This window comes from Barbus barbus, assembly GCF_936440315.1.
Source record: "Barbus barbus genome assembly, chromosome: 50".
Classification (NCBI taxonomy): domain Eukaryota; kingdom Metazoa; phylum Chordata; class Actinopteri; order Cypriniformes; family Cyprinidae; genus Barbus; species Barbus barbus.
Genome location: NC_136728.1, coordinates 6284345 through 6303231, shown reverse-complemented (window position 1 = coordinate 6303231; position 18887 = coordinate 6284345). Strand labels below are relative to the sequence as shown.

Sequence of the window (18887 nt, the reverse complement as noted above, 5' to 3'; positions counted from 1 at the left end):
TTTAATTTTCTAATGTATTGATAAAATCAGAGTGTGGATCAAGAGGGCAAAAAGTCACATTTTTGTGACAGCACCCAATTAAAAACCTGAAATTAACCCTGTGCCAAACCAACGCCAGTCTCCACTACTGTTCTTACAGTCAATCCACATCTGCACTGAGAAAGGTTATTAAATATGCACATATTATATATGTACATACGATTTTTGGCAGTAACCCTTTTCAGCTTTTGGTCAATTTATCAATTTGATCAGATTTGCTTGACCACTGTCTGGTTGCTTTGCTATAGGCCAATGTATGGCTCTTTGAAGTTCATTTTACTTTTGTAACAATTAGAAAAGAACATGACAAAGTGATATTGTGATAACATGCGGTACAAAATATTAATCAACATCTATGTGCATGAACCAGTCGCAATCAAGGCTTCAGCAGCAGTTGAGCGATATCAATTTAAAATGCCAAAAAGTATTTATACAGTCAGCAAAAGCTGCATCACTCAAAACAACGCTCAAAAAAATCCATCAACTTCAAAAACTACTGGTCATCTCGCTCTCCCTTTCTCAGGGCTATAAAGAAATAAAAAGCTCAAGGCTTTGCAATCTTTTTCTCAAGAGCTTTATATCTGTCAAGACAAACGAGAGAGTTCAGATCCACTTCAGCAGCTGTATACAGTCTTACCTCAGCACAGGTCTTGAGATCCAGGTCTGTTATTCCGGAGCGATGAATCTTCTTTTGCCTATGTGAAGTATCTTCAGGCTTAGTTGGGTGGCTCGACATCAATAAAACATCCGGGAACTGAATAACTCTTCCTCTCAAAATGGATGGGGTTGCCATAAAACCTGACCTGCATTTATAAGACAGGGCCTGCTCACTTCCAAGATCTTACCAGGCAATATTAACAGAAATAATCGTTTTATTGCTACTACATGCACAAATATTTATCCTTTTAAATTGTTATAAATTAGCATATTCATTAGAAACTACCTGTATAATGAATGAGCTGTACTGGATAGATAGATAGATAGATAGATAGATAGATAGATAGATAGATAGATAGATAGATAGATAGATAGATAGATAGATAGAGAGAGAGAGAGAGAGAGAGAGAGAGAGAGAGAGAGAGAGACAGATTTTGCGTTTGTGCTTATCAGCTTACCAAAACGAGATTTTTTCCTCTGTAAAACTACCCTTCACGAACTCATTCGCTGTAATGTTTACTATCTAAAGCAAGTTAAAACTGTTGTGACCGTGTCCAAATGGTCTTAAAGTCACTATGTCGCTGTTTGTTTGTATCGTCTTCTTCTCTCGCGGCTGCCTCGTGCTTTCTGTGAGTGGTGATTGGCGGGAAGCAAAGCTAGTCAATTGCAGAATCATGTCGGAATCAAGGCCGTAACCAGGGTTTGAAAATTAGTGAGGTCCGAAGTAAGGTGTTAAGAATTGTGCTATAATAACACCCACAAATGTACTACATATAGCCTAAACTTCAAAATAGACAGACATGTAGATGATTGTGAAATATTTTTTATTCAATATAATGTTTTACATGTTACAAACTATTTACAGGCTATTTGCTATAGTGTTTCTCTGTGTGTGTGTGTGTGTGTGTGCGCGCGTGTTTGTGTGTGTGTGTGTGTGTGTGTCTTTCAATTTAGGCTTTTTTTTAAGAAATACATCTAATGTATTTTGCCGGAACCTTTTTGCCATTCTACACTCTCTCTGTTCTGTCTGTTTTGGAGGATAAACATTGTTAAATTAGACCTTCTTTATTGCATCACAATGGGTTATGTAACAATACTGATTACTGTAATAGATTTCCATAATAAACATTGCTATATGGATAAGTAATAATAACTTTGGCTGTGCTCTAATGCAGTGGTTGTCAACTGGTTAGGCCATTGAACCCACATTTTACCATGGACATTAAGCTGCGACCCTTTTTTTTTGGAAATTGACATATATATAAATATATATATATATGCCGTCTGAAAATTTCTTCTAGAATGATCATTTTTATCAAGCTCGTATATTTAAGTTCAGTAATTTCACTTAAATTACAATTATATATAAAAATAATATAAAATATTATATATAAAAGTGGCATTTTGAGGGTTAAGGTCTGTTACCATGGTAAATTTGCGGTGTAATGGAAGAGTGCGCGCAACCAGCACAGTATGACTGACAGGACTGGAAAGTTCTTTTTTTTTTTTTTTTTTAGGTGAGGGAATTTTTATTTTATAACAAGTTATAAAAATAACGTTAGAATAATGACACCGACATAAAACTTGACAACATCTGATTTGACCGTAGATACTGAATGAGGAAAAAGCGTTTTTCTCAGGTAGGCCTACTTTTAGAAGAGTCAACCGCTTTCAAGCACGTCTTTCAAAATAATAGTCTAGCGTCAGAAAAAACAGAATTACGTTTGTTGTTTCTTTGACTGCACACTCCGCGACCCACTCAAAACGTTTTTGCGACCCACCAGTTGAGAAACACTGCTTTAATTAATGTTTTTTGATGACTTAAGGTTAACTAAAGAGCATGAGACGTCTGCTGGCCAGTAACGTTAAAGTTATTTGGCATAGTAACGTTAGCCTATTTCATTCTGTTACAAACAGATTTGTATTATGCTATTGTTTTTGATAGTGTTATACATTTCTTTCAGATATTAACGATGATCACTGCGTTTGTCTTACCGATTGTGGTATCTTCCTGTCAGCAATTAAATTACAGATTGTCTATAAGCTTTTTTTATGAATGTACAATGTTGCCAGATATTGCTACGAAAAACAAGCAATTACAAAAAGAAAGAAAAAGATATCCGAAATAAGTTCAAAGCTTGTGTTTTGTAAATAAGAATATATCACTAACACTAACGTTCAACTTTCCACTTTATAAACGTCCCAAAGTGTCACAATAAATTGGAAAAACGAGTCACAAAACACGTATAATAGGTGGATCTGGCAACAAATGGAGACTGCACCCGCGCTCTCACTCAACGCGCTCTCAAGCCCCGTTCACTGCGCTAGCTTCTCGCAGCAACATGAATTGCAAACACTCATGTGATATGAGGTGGTTTAAACGGCTAAATAATCATTCAGAGAGCTTGACATTTTATTTTTGAATATAAAAAATGACCGAGGTCCGGACCTCGGTGACCTCATAGCTGGCTACGGCCGTGGTCGGAATTATTATTATTATTATTATTAAATGTAGAATTGTACAGTTTAGTTTTTTATTCGTTTATGTAGGATACTGTTGAAGAATAAAACTTGCCACACAGCACTACTCATTTTACTCATCATTTACTTTTTTTTTTTTTTTTTTTAAGGAGACAGACCACAAAACTTAATTTGCCTTCATTCACCTACACATAAATTGCATTAATTATGCACACTTTGCACAATACTTTAGCGTTTCACAACTCGGGAAATTAAAAATAAAAATACACGTTTTATTTATTTATTTTACTTAAACCATAGATAACAATATTGATCATAATTATTTTGCATATATTTAACGTTGTTGACCTGATGATTAAATTACCTTGCCAGAATATGCTTTTGGAATATCATTGATAAAATACTATAAAACACAATATGCAGACATAATGTGCATCCTATGCCCTTTATTTTGTTGCAATGGCACCTAACAAAAAAACAGCAATAAGAAAATAAAAAAAGGAATTGCGTTCATATTGCTTTGACCAAAATCCCTTTAATGCTGAGCCATATTAAATATTCGATAGGAATGAAAACAAGGCTGTGAGGGATATAAGTACAGTGTGTTCAATGGATTGTACTGTAGTTTAACAACATACCAACTGATATAAAAAAAAACACTTTCATCAAACAAAAACTTCATGAAACACTATTGCAAGTTGTGAGCTTTGACAAATGCATGTAATCTAGGACATTTGTTCTGCTCGTTCCATTGCAAAAATTGTAAGTCTATACCTCAAGAAGGCACTTCCCAAGAGAACCACACCAAGTTAGCTGGAAAAGCCCCACTGTGGGGGTTCCACAGGGCTCGCTGCTGGGACCATTACTCTTTCCTGTCTACACTCAGACATTTATAGATAGCTCTGATTTGTCATTTAATTGCATGGCTTCTCTTATCGCTGGTGTGCCTATGACACTCAGCTGTACATGTCCCCTTCTGTCTCGATGTCTGCAATCTCTAAATCCCTGACTGATATATCAAACAAACTCGGTCTTAATCTTGACAAGAATGAGATCTTCTTTCTCTCAGCTGTAACCCTCAGCAAATCTCTCTTTATCGCTGTCACACAGTTGTTGCCTCTAGGTGTTTAAAAATTCACGGTCTTTTTGTTGGGATCCTATGATGACTGCCCTGTCCTGCTGCTTTATGCAGTACAATAAAAGGAAAATAAGTTCCTCCCTTATTCACAATCTACTCCTTTTCTGAGCTCTAGTTATTTAATAGCTGAATGCTGCTAAGTTTACTTTTTTGTCGTACCATTTCCCCTGAGAACATCTAAAACACCCTCATTTTTTATTCAAGAAAAATTGTCACAAATACCAGGTTAGGTCTCTATACAGGCTACATATTTATTTTTTTAAATTTAATTACATATATACAAACTAAACTAGTATACTAACTAAACTTTGGGGTCAGTAAGAAATTAATCTTTTTATCCAGCAAGTATTTATGAAATCGGTTAAAACTGACAGTAAAAACATGTACATGCTCTTCCTTTGAGATTGTTTAAAAATTTATAATAAAATGAGGAAAAAAAAAAATCTTGGTATTTGGTTTCCAGAAAATATTAAGAAACAACTTTTTTCATCGCTGATAAGAAGAAATATTTCTTGAGCACCAAATCAGCATATGTGCATCATGTGACACTGAAAACAGAAGTAAAAAATTCAACTTTGTCATCACAAGAACAAATTTAATTTTAACATATGAAAACAAAATGACAATATTACTGTAGTTTTGTGTTTGTGCTTTCTTTTGCAGTCATACTGTCTCCTTACTGGCCTCATTACCGTCTTCTCAACAATGCAAGAAGGTATGACTTTTGAAGAGACCGTTCAAAATTCACTTTGTATCCAGGAACATTTTGCAACGTAGACACATCTTTGTCCCAGTTTGCGAGGGATTGCACAGGCATATTTGAGAGAGTTGGGAGTCTGTCAACTTCTGAACACCCACCATTTCACTGTCCTCTCGGCCCACCGGAGGTTCTGCGGATGAGGATTGCTCAGTTTCAGCAGTTTTATCAGACATGCAGGCCCCTCATTGTTGTCCAGAGATTACAGCTGTGGAGGAGGTTTGACTGACAGGGTCTGGCCTAAGGTGCACCCAAGAGAATCAAGAGGATTTACAGTGACTGCTCCAGCTTATATTTTCCTCTCCATTCTCTCCTGTCAGGGCTCAGGTCTGTGATACAGTCAAGAAATAGTCTGCATAATTTAATGGAGTCTCCCATTTTCTCTCACTATTTTTGCTCTTGGAGTAGTGGAGCTACTGTTATTTCTATTTTAAAGGTTAACGAGGATTTGAGAGTCTATAACATTGTTTATGTGACATTTCAAGTGCAACACGTATTCATTTTTTTTTTTTGTTTTGGACAGGGCTTTTGGGGAAAAAAAAGAGAATGAAAACGAAGTGGTCCTTGGTTCAAAATCGTTTGTGAGATCCTTATCTAGACCATCTGAGAACCAGAAGACAGTGATTGAGTATTAAGGTCACCTGCTTGTCCACTACGAGACAAGGATGTAAAATGAACAACTGTGGTCACAGACACATTTTTCAAGAGTTAGGACACAATTAGATCAGAACTGAAGGGAAGGGACAATCGAAATTTAGCTGTGGACTGAAACAGATACTTGGGCCCTGCCATTTTGGCCCCAAAGCATTTTTAATACTTAGAGACAAGAAATAATAAACCATCCGATTCTGTCTTTAGTGTCAGTCACTATAATATTAGCCACCACAATTTCTAGGAATTTTTCTCTGAAAGTTTTGCTCTTTGTGAATGAAAGTGATATCATTTTTAATTAGTATTTTAATACTAAAATATAAAATGTTTCAGCGGTGTGTGGTTGCACAAAATATGGTGTCTTTTTTCTGCCACATATGAAAAAATCATAATTTTTTGATCAATTATTTGATACATCATGATTATGACAAACAGCTATAATTGTAAAATAAAAAGTCAAAACTGAAAAGTCCTGTAATTATGAGTCAAAATTAAGATACGCCAAATCATAATTATGACAAACTGTCATAATTTTCACTTTCTCATAATTTTGACCAAGTCAGAACTATAAGATAAAAAGTCACAATTATGAAAAAATGTCAACGTTTTCATAAGTCAACAGTTTTATAATCTTAACTTTTTATCCTAGAATTGATTCATAATTTTGAGTCAATTAACCAAAATCACAATTAATGACATGCCATGTCAACACTTTTTTAATTGACAATTTCAATATCTCAATTCATTCTCACAATGACTTTTTATCTCAATGTCTGTCATTTAATGTTTATCTCAGAATTATGACTTACTATCTCAATTTTGTGTCATAAGTACTACTTTTTATTATTAGAATTGATCAAAGCATGATCAAAAATGTGGCAAAAATGGGATTACATTCTAAGTAAAATTGATTAAATATATTAATTCAAAAGATTAGTACCTGACATACAAATGAAATCTGTCTAGAAGGATTAAAAATCCTTATCTAGTAATCATGAATCACGAATGAATGATGAAAAGGTATCTAAAAAAAAAAAAGAAAATTGGTCAGAATGTTTACTTTGACTTTAAGGGCTTTGGGAGGATTAATAGGGTGAAAATACATTTTAAAAACAAGAGCAGCATTGGGCCCAGCAGTTTTATTAAGGTTGCTGTAGGTTTTCTAGCATAATTAAACCATGCATGTACATTTTTGTATTCCTTGTAAAATTGTATTCAAGACACCAGAGAGGACACCCGAGCACCGCAATCACATTTAAAAACTGCATTATTAATGGCAAATGGCTGATCCTATGAAACGTGTCCTTTTTCACCTGCAGCTAAACTAATATGGAACAACCTATTCATCTTGGCACCAGAGACAAAGGTAGGTTTCAAATCCACAGCAAGCTTGATATTTAATTTCACGTGGTGAATGTAATTACGCGAAGGAATGATGCCGTGCCCCGGATTAAATCAGGGAGTTATTGAGAGTGCCTGTAATTTTAATTCTGTTAGGATGACATTACAGAAGACCATCTGAGAAACTATTATATCATGGCATGAGAGAATACTGCCACTTTGTGGCATATAAGGGATAAGCATGCAGAGGTATATAGCGAATCTCATGAAAATGACCATTTATATATATAAATATATACCATTCGAAATTTAGATTAAATTGATTAAAAGTAACAGTAAATACTTTTATAATGCTACAAAAGACTTGTCTATTCACTTCTAAACTTTGGATTAAAGAGTTCTGGGAAACAAATCGCAGTATTAATTAAAATAATTATTCAGTTTTCAACACTGATAATAATCAGAAAGCAGCAAATCTGAATGATTTCTGAAGTATCGTGTGACAGTGAAGACTGGAGAAATGATGCTGAAAATTCAGCTTTGCATCACATAAATTACGTTTTAAAACACATTCAAGTAGAAAACACTTATTTTATAGTGTAATAATATTTCACATTTTTACTGTATTTTGACCAAATAAAATCAGCTTTTGTAAACACGGATGCTTTTAAAAACATGGATGCAAAATACTTAACCGTTTAAAATTGCTATACAAAATTTGATTGAGGATAAAATTGTCTTCGGAGGTTTCATGAGATTCACTTCTGAAAAGAATTAAGTTTAGCAATTAAAGTCAAACTCATTTCACATTCTACCAATTTTTGGTGTAATTGTACAAAGCATTCATTCCTAACCAACAAAACAGACACGGTTTCTCCTGTGGGATTTATGCATTTCTTTTAATTACACATTAAATAAAACTGACGAGATTAATGGGGAAAAACAGGAGTGGGTTGCATTTATAAAATGGTGCAGATCTGAGAACAGCTTTCCTCATCCTAATGATCACATTCACCAAAAGATGCCCTCAGATCAGCACTTTCTCATAGACGTTAACACATGACCCTTAATTACAATTAAGTGTCATTCGATTCATTAACCCCCCCCCAAAAAAGCACAATTTACAAAATAGTCATCTTTATCACAACCGTACAAAGGCTGTTAAAACCAGGTCCATGTATACGTGAACCATTTTATCAACATTTGCAATTGGCACACAAACAGACAGAGAACATTTCAGAAAAGATTCAAAAAATATCTAACGACTTTGCTACTCGCGTTACAGACATCTAGTAAATTATTTTAAAGGGAACAGAAATCACCCAAAACACTTAACTTTGCATAAGAGCGTCCTGATTTAGTTCCTGTTTAGATTTCACTGTATTAGTCAAACTGTGATATAGAAAAACAAACTAGTAATGGTTAAGGATGCGTGGTAAAACAGCTCACCGAAGGTTTTAAAGCAACATTCTGCTCCTATATTGGAAATCTCCTAGAAATGACATCTCATGACATCACAAGTATTGCCACACAAAATAAATCTTTATATCACTCTCTTTGGTTTGAGTGATGGCTGAAAATTTGCCCTCCAGAACTAAGCTAGCCACATTTTTACCATAGTATACCATTCACGACTGACTCTTTGGAATTTATGCGTTCGGCTTCGATTCGACTAGAATTGGGCTTCTAGAAGCAGAATGTCTTGATGGTGAATGGCAGCATAAACAAGGCATGTGTTTTCTTCATTTTTTTTTTTTTACATATTTCTGCATCACAACAACTAGCGGTACAGTAGGTTATATTCACTAATCAAAATTTAGCAAAAACAATTCAACGCAATTACTCCGACTTCTAAGGCGCCGTTTGGCTGGGCACAAGAGGGTAAAATATTCATACGTCAAAGAAATCCTCCTCCGAGTGCAGAAGTGAGGCGTTCGCTAGTGTAGATCCTTACAGAAAAGGGATTAGTTATTACACACTCCCTGGAATACTTGATTCTGATTGGTCAACTGCAGCTCTATATTTTAGTCAAAATCTGCTAAGGTGTAAACGCCAGTTTTAAAAAGTGATTTTTCACTGTTACTTACAACAGGATCTGCATTTTCATGGGTTTGAATAAAAGATGCGTGTTATAAGAGACAACTTTGTGCATCAAAACCACTCCTTTCCTGGAAAAATTAAAAAAAGTACTTGGTTTTCAAAAGTCAATGAATTCACGACAGCTAAATGTAACATTTTGTCTGTCAAAAAAATAACGTGCACAATACTATTATTTACAAGAAGCCACACTGTTAAAAGTTAAAATTTTAAGTCAACCAGCTTCAGCAGATTTGGTTCTCAACTTGTTGTTTTAAGTTTATGCAACAAAAAGTTGAGAATCTCCTACAAAAACAAGTTGAGAGAACTCAAAAATCAGCTGAAGCTGGTTGACTTAAAATTTTAAGTTGGCTCAACTTTTCTTTTTTTTTTTTTTACAGTGCAACAGAGGTTCAGGGAGTGCACACATTTCCTAAAAACAAATGTACACACAAATGTTTTGACATCACTTTCCGAAAAGAAAATGCAGACCGAGCGGCTTGTCTGTCAGAAACGTAACATACCTAATACATAACACATGAGTATAAATTTGTTCTTCACTCCCTGAAATTGACCAGTGATTAATAAAAATGCAGATCACTATCTTAGTTGTTTAAAAACGTTAATAAATGTTTAATTTTGTCGTTTAATTAAGAATTTTTTACATTACCTCTCAGCAGATTTTGCCTTCTATATAAACCTTCATGAATTTAAGTGAAAATATCACAATGGCCTTGTTGAAACAATAGCGCCTGTTTGGACCAACTGAGAAAATCCTTTCTACACAACAGTGGCTATTAAACAGTATTCAACGCATTACCGCTCCCTGGAAGTTTAAAGAACACAACATGCAAACAGGGAAAAATAAGGTTAATGTGGTTAAGATTTCACCATATATACATTATCATGGCTTTCGAGAGAGGGCGTGTTAATCAGACGAAAATGGAAGTTCACATGCAGGTTGTTTTTTTTGGAAGTCTGGGACATCCAAAGGCAGGGTCATACACAGTGATAACGTATCAAAACGCCCCCTGAAAGTGTTGGTCCTAAAAAAGTAATTCCTCAATGTTTCAGTTCCTGTAAAATCAAGTGACTCACATGCAAATTTCATGGCTAAACGGCTACATGCCTAGTTCTCCCTCATACAGCACACCAAAACCTTGTTTCAGTCCACACCATTCTTTAGAAATCTGCTAAACTACTCTAAACCAACTGCAAAATAACACCAGTTCTGACAGCCCACCCGATAAAATAAGCCATAAAGGTCACCAACACTTTGGAACAACTGGCACCGAACGAGAAGTAAAGCTTATTTCTTTTAAGAAAGCAAGTAGAATAAGGATCCATTCTGTATTCTGAGGTGGCTAATAATTTAGTGTAATGTACAAAATGCAGTGGTGGAAATTATTTTTTGAGTCTATAATGACAGGAAAGGCTTGTTCACATTAAGACACATTTTGTTTTGGATTTCTTCTTTTTCTTCTTGCCCTCCTTGCTCATCTTCTCCTTGTGTTTCCGGATTTCTCGGACTAGGGTATAAAACGCGTCGTCCACGCCCTTAAAAATGAGAAAGCAAGAACAGTAGGTGATTATCTAAAGCATCAAACACTAACAAATAAGAGACTTTTCACAGATCTATGCCCAACTTTTACTGTCATATACCAAACATTAGCCACTTTACATTAAAACTGGCCACAGATAAGTGTTAAAAGGCCATCTTCACCAAACCTGAATAGCGAAATTTTAAATAAACTGAAAAAAAAGTTAGAAAAGAACAAGAAATGGTTTTAGATAAGAGTGTGAATCTCACAAATAAATGGTCATATTCCGTCCCAAAAATAATTTTTTTTTTATTTATGCGCGCGTATATATATATATATATATATATATATATATATATATATATATATATATATATATATATATATATCACACACACACGTGTATGAGATATATATAGTCTGGAACGTGACTTTTATAAAATTAGCATTATTTAAATTCAGTACAACTAATACTAACAAAATAATAAAATATATTTTATTACAATTAGCATTAATTACAACACCTACTACATACAAATGTATGTAGTAAATATTTACTGGGTATTTACACTGTGGCAGGTGCGATATGTCACAATGCTAAATCTCTTTTCAGCCCTAAAAATAGGCTTCTTTTTAAGGAAATGTAATTTTGGCCTGAAATATGACCTGGATATTTCTTTGACAGATTGTGAGATCCACTCAAGAACAGGCGTAAAGTGCTGTACAGATGTCGTACCCCACAGCTGGGCTGCAGACGGGCAGCGCTTCAAACTTACCCCGCTCACATCAAAACACATTTTTTAAGCTTGATGCATTGTGTCGTCTTTTCTTCTTTACTGAGTTTTCTCAGCCGGTATTGCCTGATCTCCCGTACCAGAGTATAAAAGGCATCTTCCACTCTCTGCAGTGCAAAACACAACTCCCTTCAGTGTTAAGGAACGCACAGCGGTCATCACTGAGAAGGGGAAACAGTCCCAATTGGATTTCGGGAACCAAGTGGCAAGTTTTCCACAGTGTTGGCACAATATCAACATTTTCTTTTGACTATTTCTGGGAATTTGGAAGGAATTTGGCATAATCACGTTTTTACATCAACTTTCCACAAAAAAAAGCCAGGTGGGATGTAATTTTTTGCTGCATCTTCACATTTGGAAAACATTTTAAGAGTTTCTCAATTAGTAATGTCCCTGAACATACAAACATATATATACATACACATACATACATGTATGTATATGAGAGAGAATTAGAAAGTGAATCTGCTATTAGGGTAATACACAAAACCATTTCAACTTGCAGCCAGAGAGGGAATTGTGGGTATTGAAGACGGCACTATGGTATCGGCGGGTAGCATGTGAGGCTCGAAACAAAGAGAAAAGAAATTAATTCAGGAGCTTTTATTACACCCCAGCACCACAAGGAGTTGAGATTTGAGCACTGCAGAGGGAGGTAGAGTGTTTGCCCTGATATTCAACGTGACAGCAGTTCAAGATCCCCAACTGATTTATAGTGATTAAACTCCAGATCAATCAATTCAAATAGCATTCTTTGCCATTAAGAGATTAATCAAATCAAACAGACAAATTATATAATGAACGCACAAGACAGAGACCAGGCACAAACCCAGAGGCAGATCAGTTGTTGTGTGATATGACCTGATTGATTATTCATAAAGCCCGTCAGAATGAACTCATGCATAAACCCAGTGGAAAGCAACAGGACGCAATGACCAGCTTTCCTACAATTCTACACATTTCAACTTCAACTGGTGTGTGAATGTCACCAAAACCATGTCTAAGTCACAATTACCTCCTAGAAAAAATAAAATAAAAATACATTTATACAATAAGACTCTTTAAAATGTAATTTGCTTATCAAAGTTTAGTTTGATCAAGAGTTAGCAAAATATCATTATGAACCTTTAAAAGTGCAGATTCAGTGCTGTGTAGTGCCCTAAAACCTGATTGAGAAACTTCCAGCACTGAGTTTTTTCCTAAAAATGTTTGTAGTTGAATAAAAACTACCTTCTCTAAAACTTTAGAGAGAAAAGGCAGTTTCGAGATCGGTCTAAAATTAGATGGCTCTGTGGAATCCAAATTTGATCTCTTTAGTAAAGGCTGCACTACAGCATGTTTGAAGTGAGCTGGCATGGAACCCGTAGCCAGGCAACAATTTATTAGGATCAGAATATTATGACCCACAACATTAAAGACCTGTTTCAAAAAACGAGTCGGGATAATAACTTGGGGACTAGTGGAAGGCCTCAGGTGTTTAACAAATCTCTGTCAAGGAAGTAATGGAAACAGGCTCAAACTGATGAAAGACAGCAGGGCATGTCAACAGAGGGACTGAAGGGTTATGATCAGATGGCTGAATCGAAGATCTAATATCTGAAATCTTAGCCGAAAAATATATACGAAAGTTTTAACAGGTGTGAACAGAAACATCAGACCCCTCAGAAACAGGCGGATTAATCACAGCGTTCAATGTAGAAAATACAAATCTAGGATTACAACGATTCTTTTCAGAAACACCAGAAAAATATTTGACCCTTTTTTGGGGTGAACTACACAGATTGTCATTATCCATGATACATATTGTTGCATTTTTGTATTGAGACGTTTAGGTGACAATTTGTTACACCCCTAGTAGTGGTAGTTTTTAACCAGCAGAAAATGTTTTAAAATAAAAATACAAACATTGCAATAAACTAAATTAATAATAACTTTCTATAATAAATAATTGCTACTTTATTTTGATTTTGGGGTGAAATGTGACCCAGACATGTTCTTGAAATGCTTTACAACTGACCTTAATGGCTGTATATATAATCTGGTTATAGTCTACTTTTATTACAGATTTTAAAACCATAATGCATTAACATGACACTAAAGACAACATGAAATGGTATTTTCAACTCCTTTAACTTCCATAATGATGCATTTCTGAGCAAAATAATATTGTGGGGCAGAACAAAATTGGTGTACATTTATGCATTAGAATGTGATTTAATCCTAATTTATACTGTGCTATTACAGACTCATTTTAATTGTGGCCTTAGTCGTGTCAGCGTTAACCGTTTCAGAAGTGGATAAACATTTATGGAAAACAAATGTATTTTTAAAAAATGATGAACAGTGCACAATAAGACCAATGATATTTATTTTAAAACAGTTGATTTTGATTTCATGCGGTCTTTGAATCAGTCAAAATAAAAGTCTTTCACTGTGAATTTTTTATTTTGATTGATGTGTCAAACGCGCTTGTATTCAGTACACAACCACCAGTATTTTCCATACCTGTCTCGTCTTTGCTGAGGTCTCTATAAATGGGATGCCGTAGCTCCGTGCTAAATCCTGAGCCTGCTTTGTGTCCACACTGCGGGAAGGAAGATCACACTTATTCCCCACCAGGACCATGGGGACGTCCTCAGAGTCCTTTACTCGCTTTATCTGCTCTCTGTCAAAGCACACAGAACATTGCATGTTTATAATTAATTTGACTTTGTGAAGCATTTTAACCCTTTACAAACCTGATTCTGCAGGTTATGCGAGTGCACACCATGCAGTGTATACCTGTAGTGGTGAATGTCCTCAAAGGACTTGGTGTTATTGATGGCAAAGACACAGAGGAAGCCCTCTCCTGTCCTCATGTACTGATCCCTCATAGCACTGTACTCCTCCTGACCTGCAGTGTCCAAGATGTCCAGGAGACACGTCTCCCCGTCAATCACCACCTGCTTCCTGTAGGAGTCCTGCACAAGTGAAGAGATATTTTGAGCATATTGATCAGTATATGAATCCCAAACTGTACTGGTTCTGTAATATCAATTTATCACAATACAAAAGCCTAAAATATTCCAAAACTGATATTAAAATCCTGACATTTGTAAAATGACAAATTGTACTCGTAGGCCAAAATTGTACCCGAGTTTTAAAGTGCTCATTTAGGTGTAGATTAAGTCTAGCAAAATGGTGTGCAAGTCAACATTACATTTAAATTAGAAAGATTATTTTCAGCATTTTCATGCATGCTCTTGGTTTTAATTTATCGGCTCACATTATTCCAAAGACAATTGGTCTCTGCAGTAAAAACTACAAAACATCTAAAAAAAAAAAATCTGTTAATATCTTCAAAACCTCTACAAACTAGGGCTAGGTGATATATAGAAAGCGATATGCATGCGCATCTCGTCACTAAAGCAGATTCCTCGATTAGCGGTAAATCCCCTTCACTTGCTTTCAGATGGAGCGGCATTTAATACACAGAGTCGTAGTTCACTGACAAGCTACGCAATATCGCTTTCATTATCGCAGATATTTCACCTTCGATGATGAACGCGATATTGCGTAGCTTGTCAGTGAACTACGACTCTGTGTATTAAATGCCGCTGAAAGCAGGTGAAGGGGATTTACCGCTAATCGAGGAATCTGCTTTAGTGACGAGATGCGCATGCATATCGCTTTCTATATATCGCCTAGCCCTACTACAAACATTATAAAACAAAACACTAAACTACAAAACAAAATGTAAAAAACTACAAAACAAACAAAAAAAACTACAAACAAATATCTAAAACTAAACAAAACAAGCATCTAAAACTATAAAAGAAAACCACCGTCTAAAAACTTTAAACAAACCACAAACACACCTTAAAAACTTCAAAAACAATTACAAAACATCTAAAACTAACTATTGCAAAAACTACACACCAAACTGAAACTTTTTAGCTAATTTTTAGGCCCCCAAAACAAACAAACACACACGTCAAGCACCAAAGAAAAGCAAGCAAACAAACAAAAACCTATTCGGCATTATGCAAATTTGCAATCTAAACTTAGAAGTGTGCCAAGCTAGGAAAGTGAAAGTCAAGAGACTCAATGGCCTTCAATGTGGAATCCACCTTTTAAACCAGAATAACCGGATCGCACTGTTGAATCTTTAACAGTAATTTTTTGCATATTCACATATGGGTGAGTTTCACAGCATGGTGTGGCAGTAGAAAGTGAGTGTCCTGACAGCGCTAGAGACAGAGGTACACATGCCTCACCTCTATGGTGGGGTCGTATTCATCCACAAAGTGGTTCTGGATGAGTTGGATGGTGAGAGCGCTCTTGCCCACGCCTCCAGCCCCCACGACCACAAGCTTATATTCGGTCATTCTTTACCTGCAATAGAAAAAAAACTGTGAAAATCGCCAAGCAGTTAAACACTTTTTCTGCTCCAGCTTTAATGTACTTACTGGGCAATCGACTTAGTTCACTAATTACAGTTTCAGCCCGTTGGAGTAACCTTGGGTTAGACTAACTATGTTGTTCATGGGCGAAACAGTGATAGTTCAATAATAAAGCCTTTTATGGTTTGAACTTACAACTTTACAGCTACCAGCCCAGATGTTTAACCATTACACCACAGCACCCTACAATCAGGCAAGACTGCGAAGGTTTGTCTCACACTGACATCTACTTAAAATGCCAGGTCTTTGACCCAAAATAACAGCATATAAAACATTAAACACTACTCAACTTTACCATATCTTACTACTAAAACTATTTACAACTATAACTAATCCGTTTTAAATATATTTACAGAAATAACCATTATAGAACTGAATCAGTTTATCCACAAAATGATACAAATGAAATACTAATGCCTGAAATTACACAGTTATGAGATTTATTTATATATAATTTTGTTACCATCTTAAATTACAAGTCTATATCCTTATCAATATTACCTTATGGTTATGCTCAAATAGATTTTCTTCGCTACAACTAAAAAGTCCCGTTAAATAAACTAATCCCATGCTTACGACATGACATTTTATGTATTATCTTACATGATACTACTATATCACTTTACCTTCAGTATAATCATTATATCACTTTTCGTTACTATAACACAACCGATTAATCTACAACAGTAAACAATCAATTCATAAAATAATTGATAAATTTTAAGTTAGGCTAGTCCTCTGTAAGCCCTTTTTACTTTAACTTTTCTTAATAATAATTTAAAATCGATCAAGTAAAAGACTCATTCGACATCATGGCTGTTTTTACTGACTACCAAGTATTTTATGTACCTTTTTGAGGATAAATGATTTGCGTATGATATAATAATACAGTGTGATTTCGATTTTAAGTCGAGTTAAAATAAGTTAATCGTTAGTAAGTAGTTAAGCGCCATTGGGCCTGAACTCGTTTGGGCGTGCGATGATAATAACACACACAAAACCTCACATATAACCATTTCTTAACTTTATCTTTATTTGAATGTTAGTGGCTGTAAATACACGTTAAAACAGCTTTTCTATTAGTTTTACCTCTGGGTTTGTTGTAAGTTCCGCGTCTGAGAAGCATTTAACGACTCATGACCTTGCCATAACGTTATTATCCTTTTAAACAGCGTGTATAAAGCCGCATGTATCCCGTTAATGTGTTTAAAGGGGTTTTCTAAACGAAAACCGACTATTTTATACGGAATAGAGACGAATTTGGTCTTTTTAGGCTACATGGCCTGCGCTTTTCATAAATATGGGCGGACACACACTGTTGCGTCCTGCTAAATGATCACTTACCCCAAAATATCAACGGTTTTCAGCTGTTTACGATTATTTTCAGTAGGTGGAGGAGGATAAAAGGACGAGTAATACGCACTTCCGAGCATCAGCATGCATCTTGCATTATAATAGACGAAACATCTGGAGGTGCAAACAATCCTGATCGGTGTCCTTTCAGTGAGATGTGCTTGATCAATAACTGACCGATAACACTGGTAATTCCAGGCTAAATATGGTTATACGACGGATAATAAATGCACTTTAGTTTACAGTGTAGTAGCACGCGAGAACGTGCTAAGACATATTCGATACTGGGCAAAGACCGGCATTCAACCAGCGCTGAGGACAGTGTTGGTACAGACTGGCTTGCTGCTTAAATAGGCCCTAAATATAACCGGAACGTGTACGTGCGCACGTCAGCGCGTATGTGGAATCTTATTGGCTGATTCACCTGTCAGTCAGAATTAAGGGCTTTGCAAGGAGCCAATCGTCTACGGTTATTGACAGAATAATACAAATTACTCGACCTAGATGTTTATTGTTTGGCTTGATGCTTTACTTTATAGTTTTTTTTCTTTGTCATTTAATGTAAATATAGTTAACAGATACATATAATTGTGAAACTAAGCATACAATGAATAAATAAATAAATGAATAAAAGCATACAATAAAAAGTTTTTTAGTGCTTTTTCTTTCATATTGTCAAGATATCGTAATTAAAATGATCATTTATATGGTAAAGGAACAGGTAAATAAAATTCACTAAAACATTAACAATGAAGACTTTATTATCTTGGGTGAATTACTTTTGTTCCAGAGATATTTTAATACTAAATTATTGCATGAATTATGCTTGAAATTCACTCTACACATTGCGGTAATTTTTAATTTTGAGTTCACTTTTAATTATTATATATATATATATATATATATATATATATATATATATATATATTTTTTTTTTTTTTTTTTTTATTATAAAAGATTTTGCAACACAAAGAGGGTTGAAAAAAACAAAGTGGAAGATTTACGACTTTAGTACAGTCTATTATCTGATCTTAAACATATGTTACGCAAACATATGTTAAATAATTTGAACTTTGGAATAATAAAAAATTATATATTTTGATTTTACATGACACAATAAAATAAAAAAACGCAAAAGACACAAGGGGTCAGTATTTCCATGGGTTTGCAAGTCTGTCTTTATTTAAAAAAATAACGCCAAACCGTTTTGCTGTATTCAAATGTATTGTCTTTTGATTTTTTTTTTTTTTTTTATAATTTATGGTTATTAAAATGTTTAAGCATCATAACTCTGTTGTGAGCTATTGTTCAAACCGCTTATGAAACTCTTTGATTTTGTTGATTGTCACGTGATGTTTATTACTTTTCTCAGCGCTCACATGCTTACCAAATCAAAACATTTTGTTAAATAAATAAATAAAATAGTGACTGTTGAGGCTATTTAAATTTCCTTTTTAAATTATTTATTAATAATTGAAATGATTTAAATCACACTAAAAACCGTCCAGAGATTAACCCAGGTTTTCTGAGCCGTCAAGCGCCCTCTTGAGGAATAAAACTGAATTGACAAAACTGAAAAGTCCCGCCTTCTGCGACAAGATGGGCCAATAGGAGTCT

General features: G+C 34.9%; 1 protein-coding gene across 2 annotated transcripts; it reads right to left on the bottom strand.

The window, feature by feature from the left end:
* Positions 1-9537: 9537 nt before the first annotated feature.
* kras (v-Ki-ras2 Kirsten rat sarcoma viral oncogene homolog) lies at positions 9538-17627 on the bottom strand. Of its 2 annotated transcripts, XM_079414809.1 has the most exons (6): positions 17262-17606; positions 15732-15849; positions 14257-14435; positions 13981-14140; positions 11458-11582; positions 9538-10697 (listed from the first exon to the last, which is right to left on the bottom strand). In XM_079414809.1, the coding sequence occupies exons 2-5, from the start codon at positions 15840-15842 to the stop codon at positions 11463-11465; spliced, it is 570 nt and encodes a 189-aa protein (XP_079270935.1). In that variant the 5' UTR covers positions 15843-15849; positions 17262-17606; the 3' UTR covers positions 9538-10697; positions 11458-11462. The 2 variants fall into 2 exon arrangements, with proteins under 2 accessions (XP_079270935.1, XP_079270936.1); XM_079414810.1 differs by lacking the exon at positions 11458-11582 and having other exon boundaries at positions 17262-17627.
* Between the last annotated feature and the right edge of the window lie 1260 nt (positions 17628-18887).

Coding starts and splice junctions, on each gene's coding strand:
- kras (XM_079414809.1), bottom strand. CDS start 15,842: ATGACCGAATATAAGCTTGTGGTCGTGGGGGCTGGAGGCGTGGGCAAG. Junction 14,141..14,256: donor GAGGACATTCACCACTACAG/GTATACACTGCA, acceptor GTGCTTTGACAG/AGAGCAGATAAAGCGAGTAA. Junction 11,583..13,980: donor CCTCAGCAAAGACGAGACAG/GTATGGAAAATA, acceptor TTTGCACTGCAG/AGAGTGGAAGATGCCTTTTA.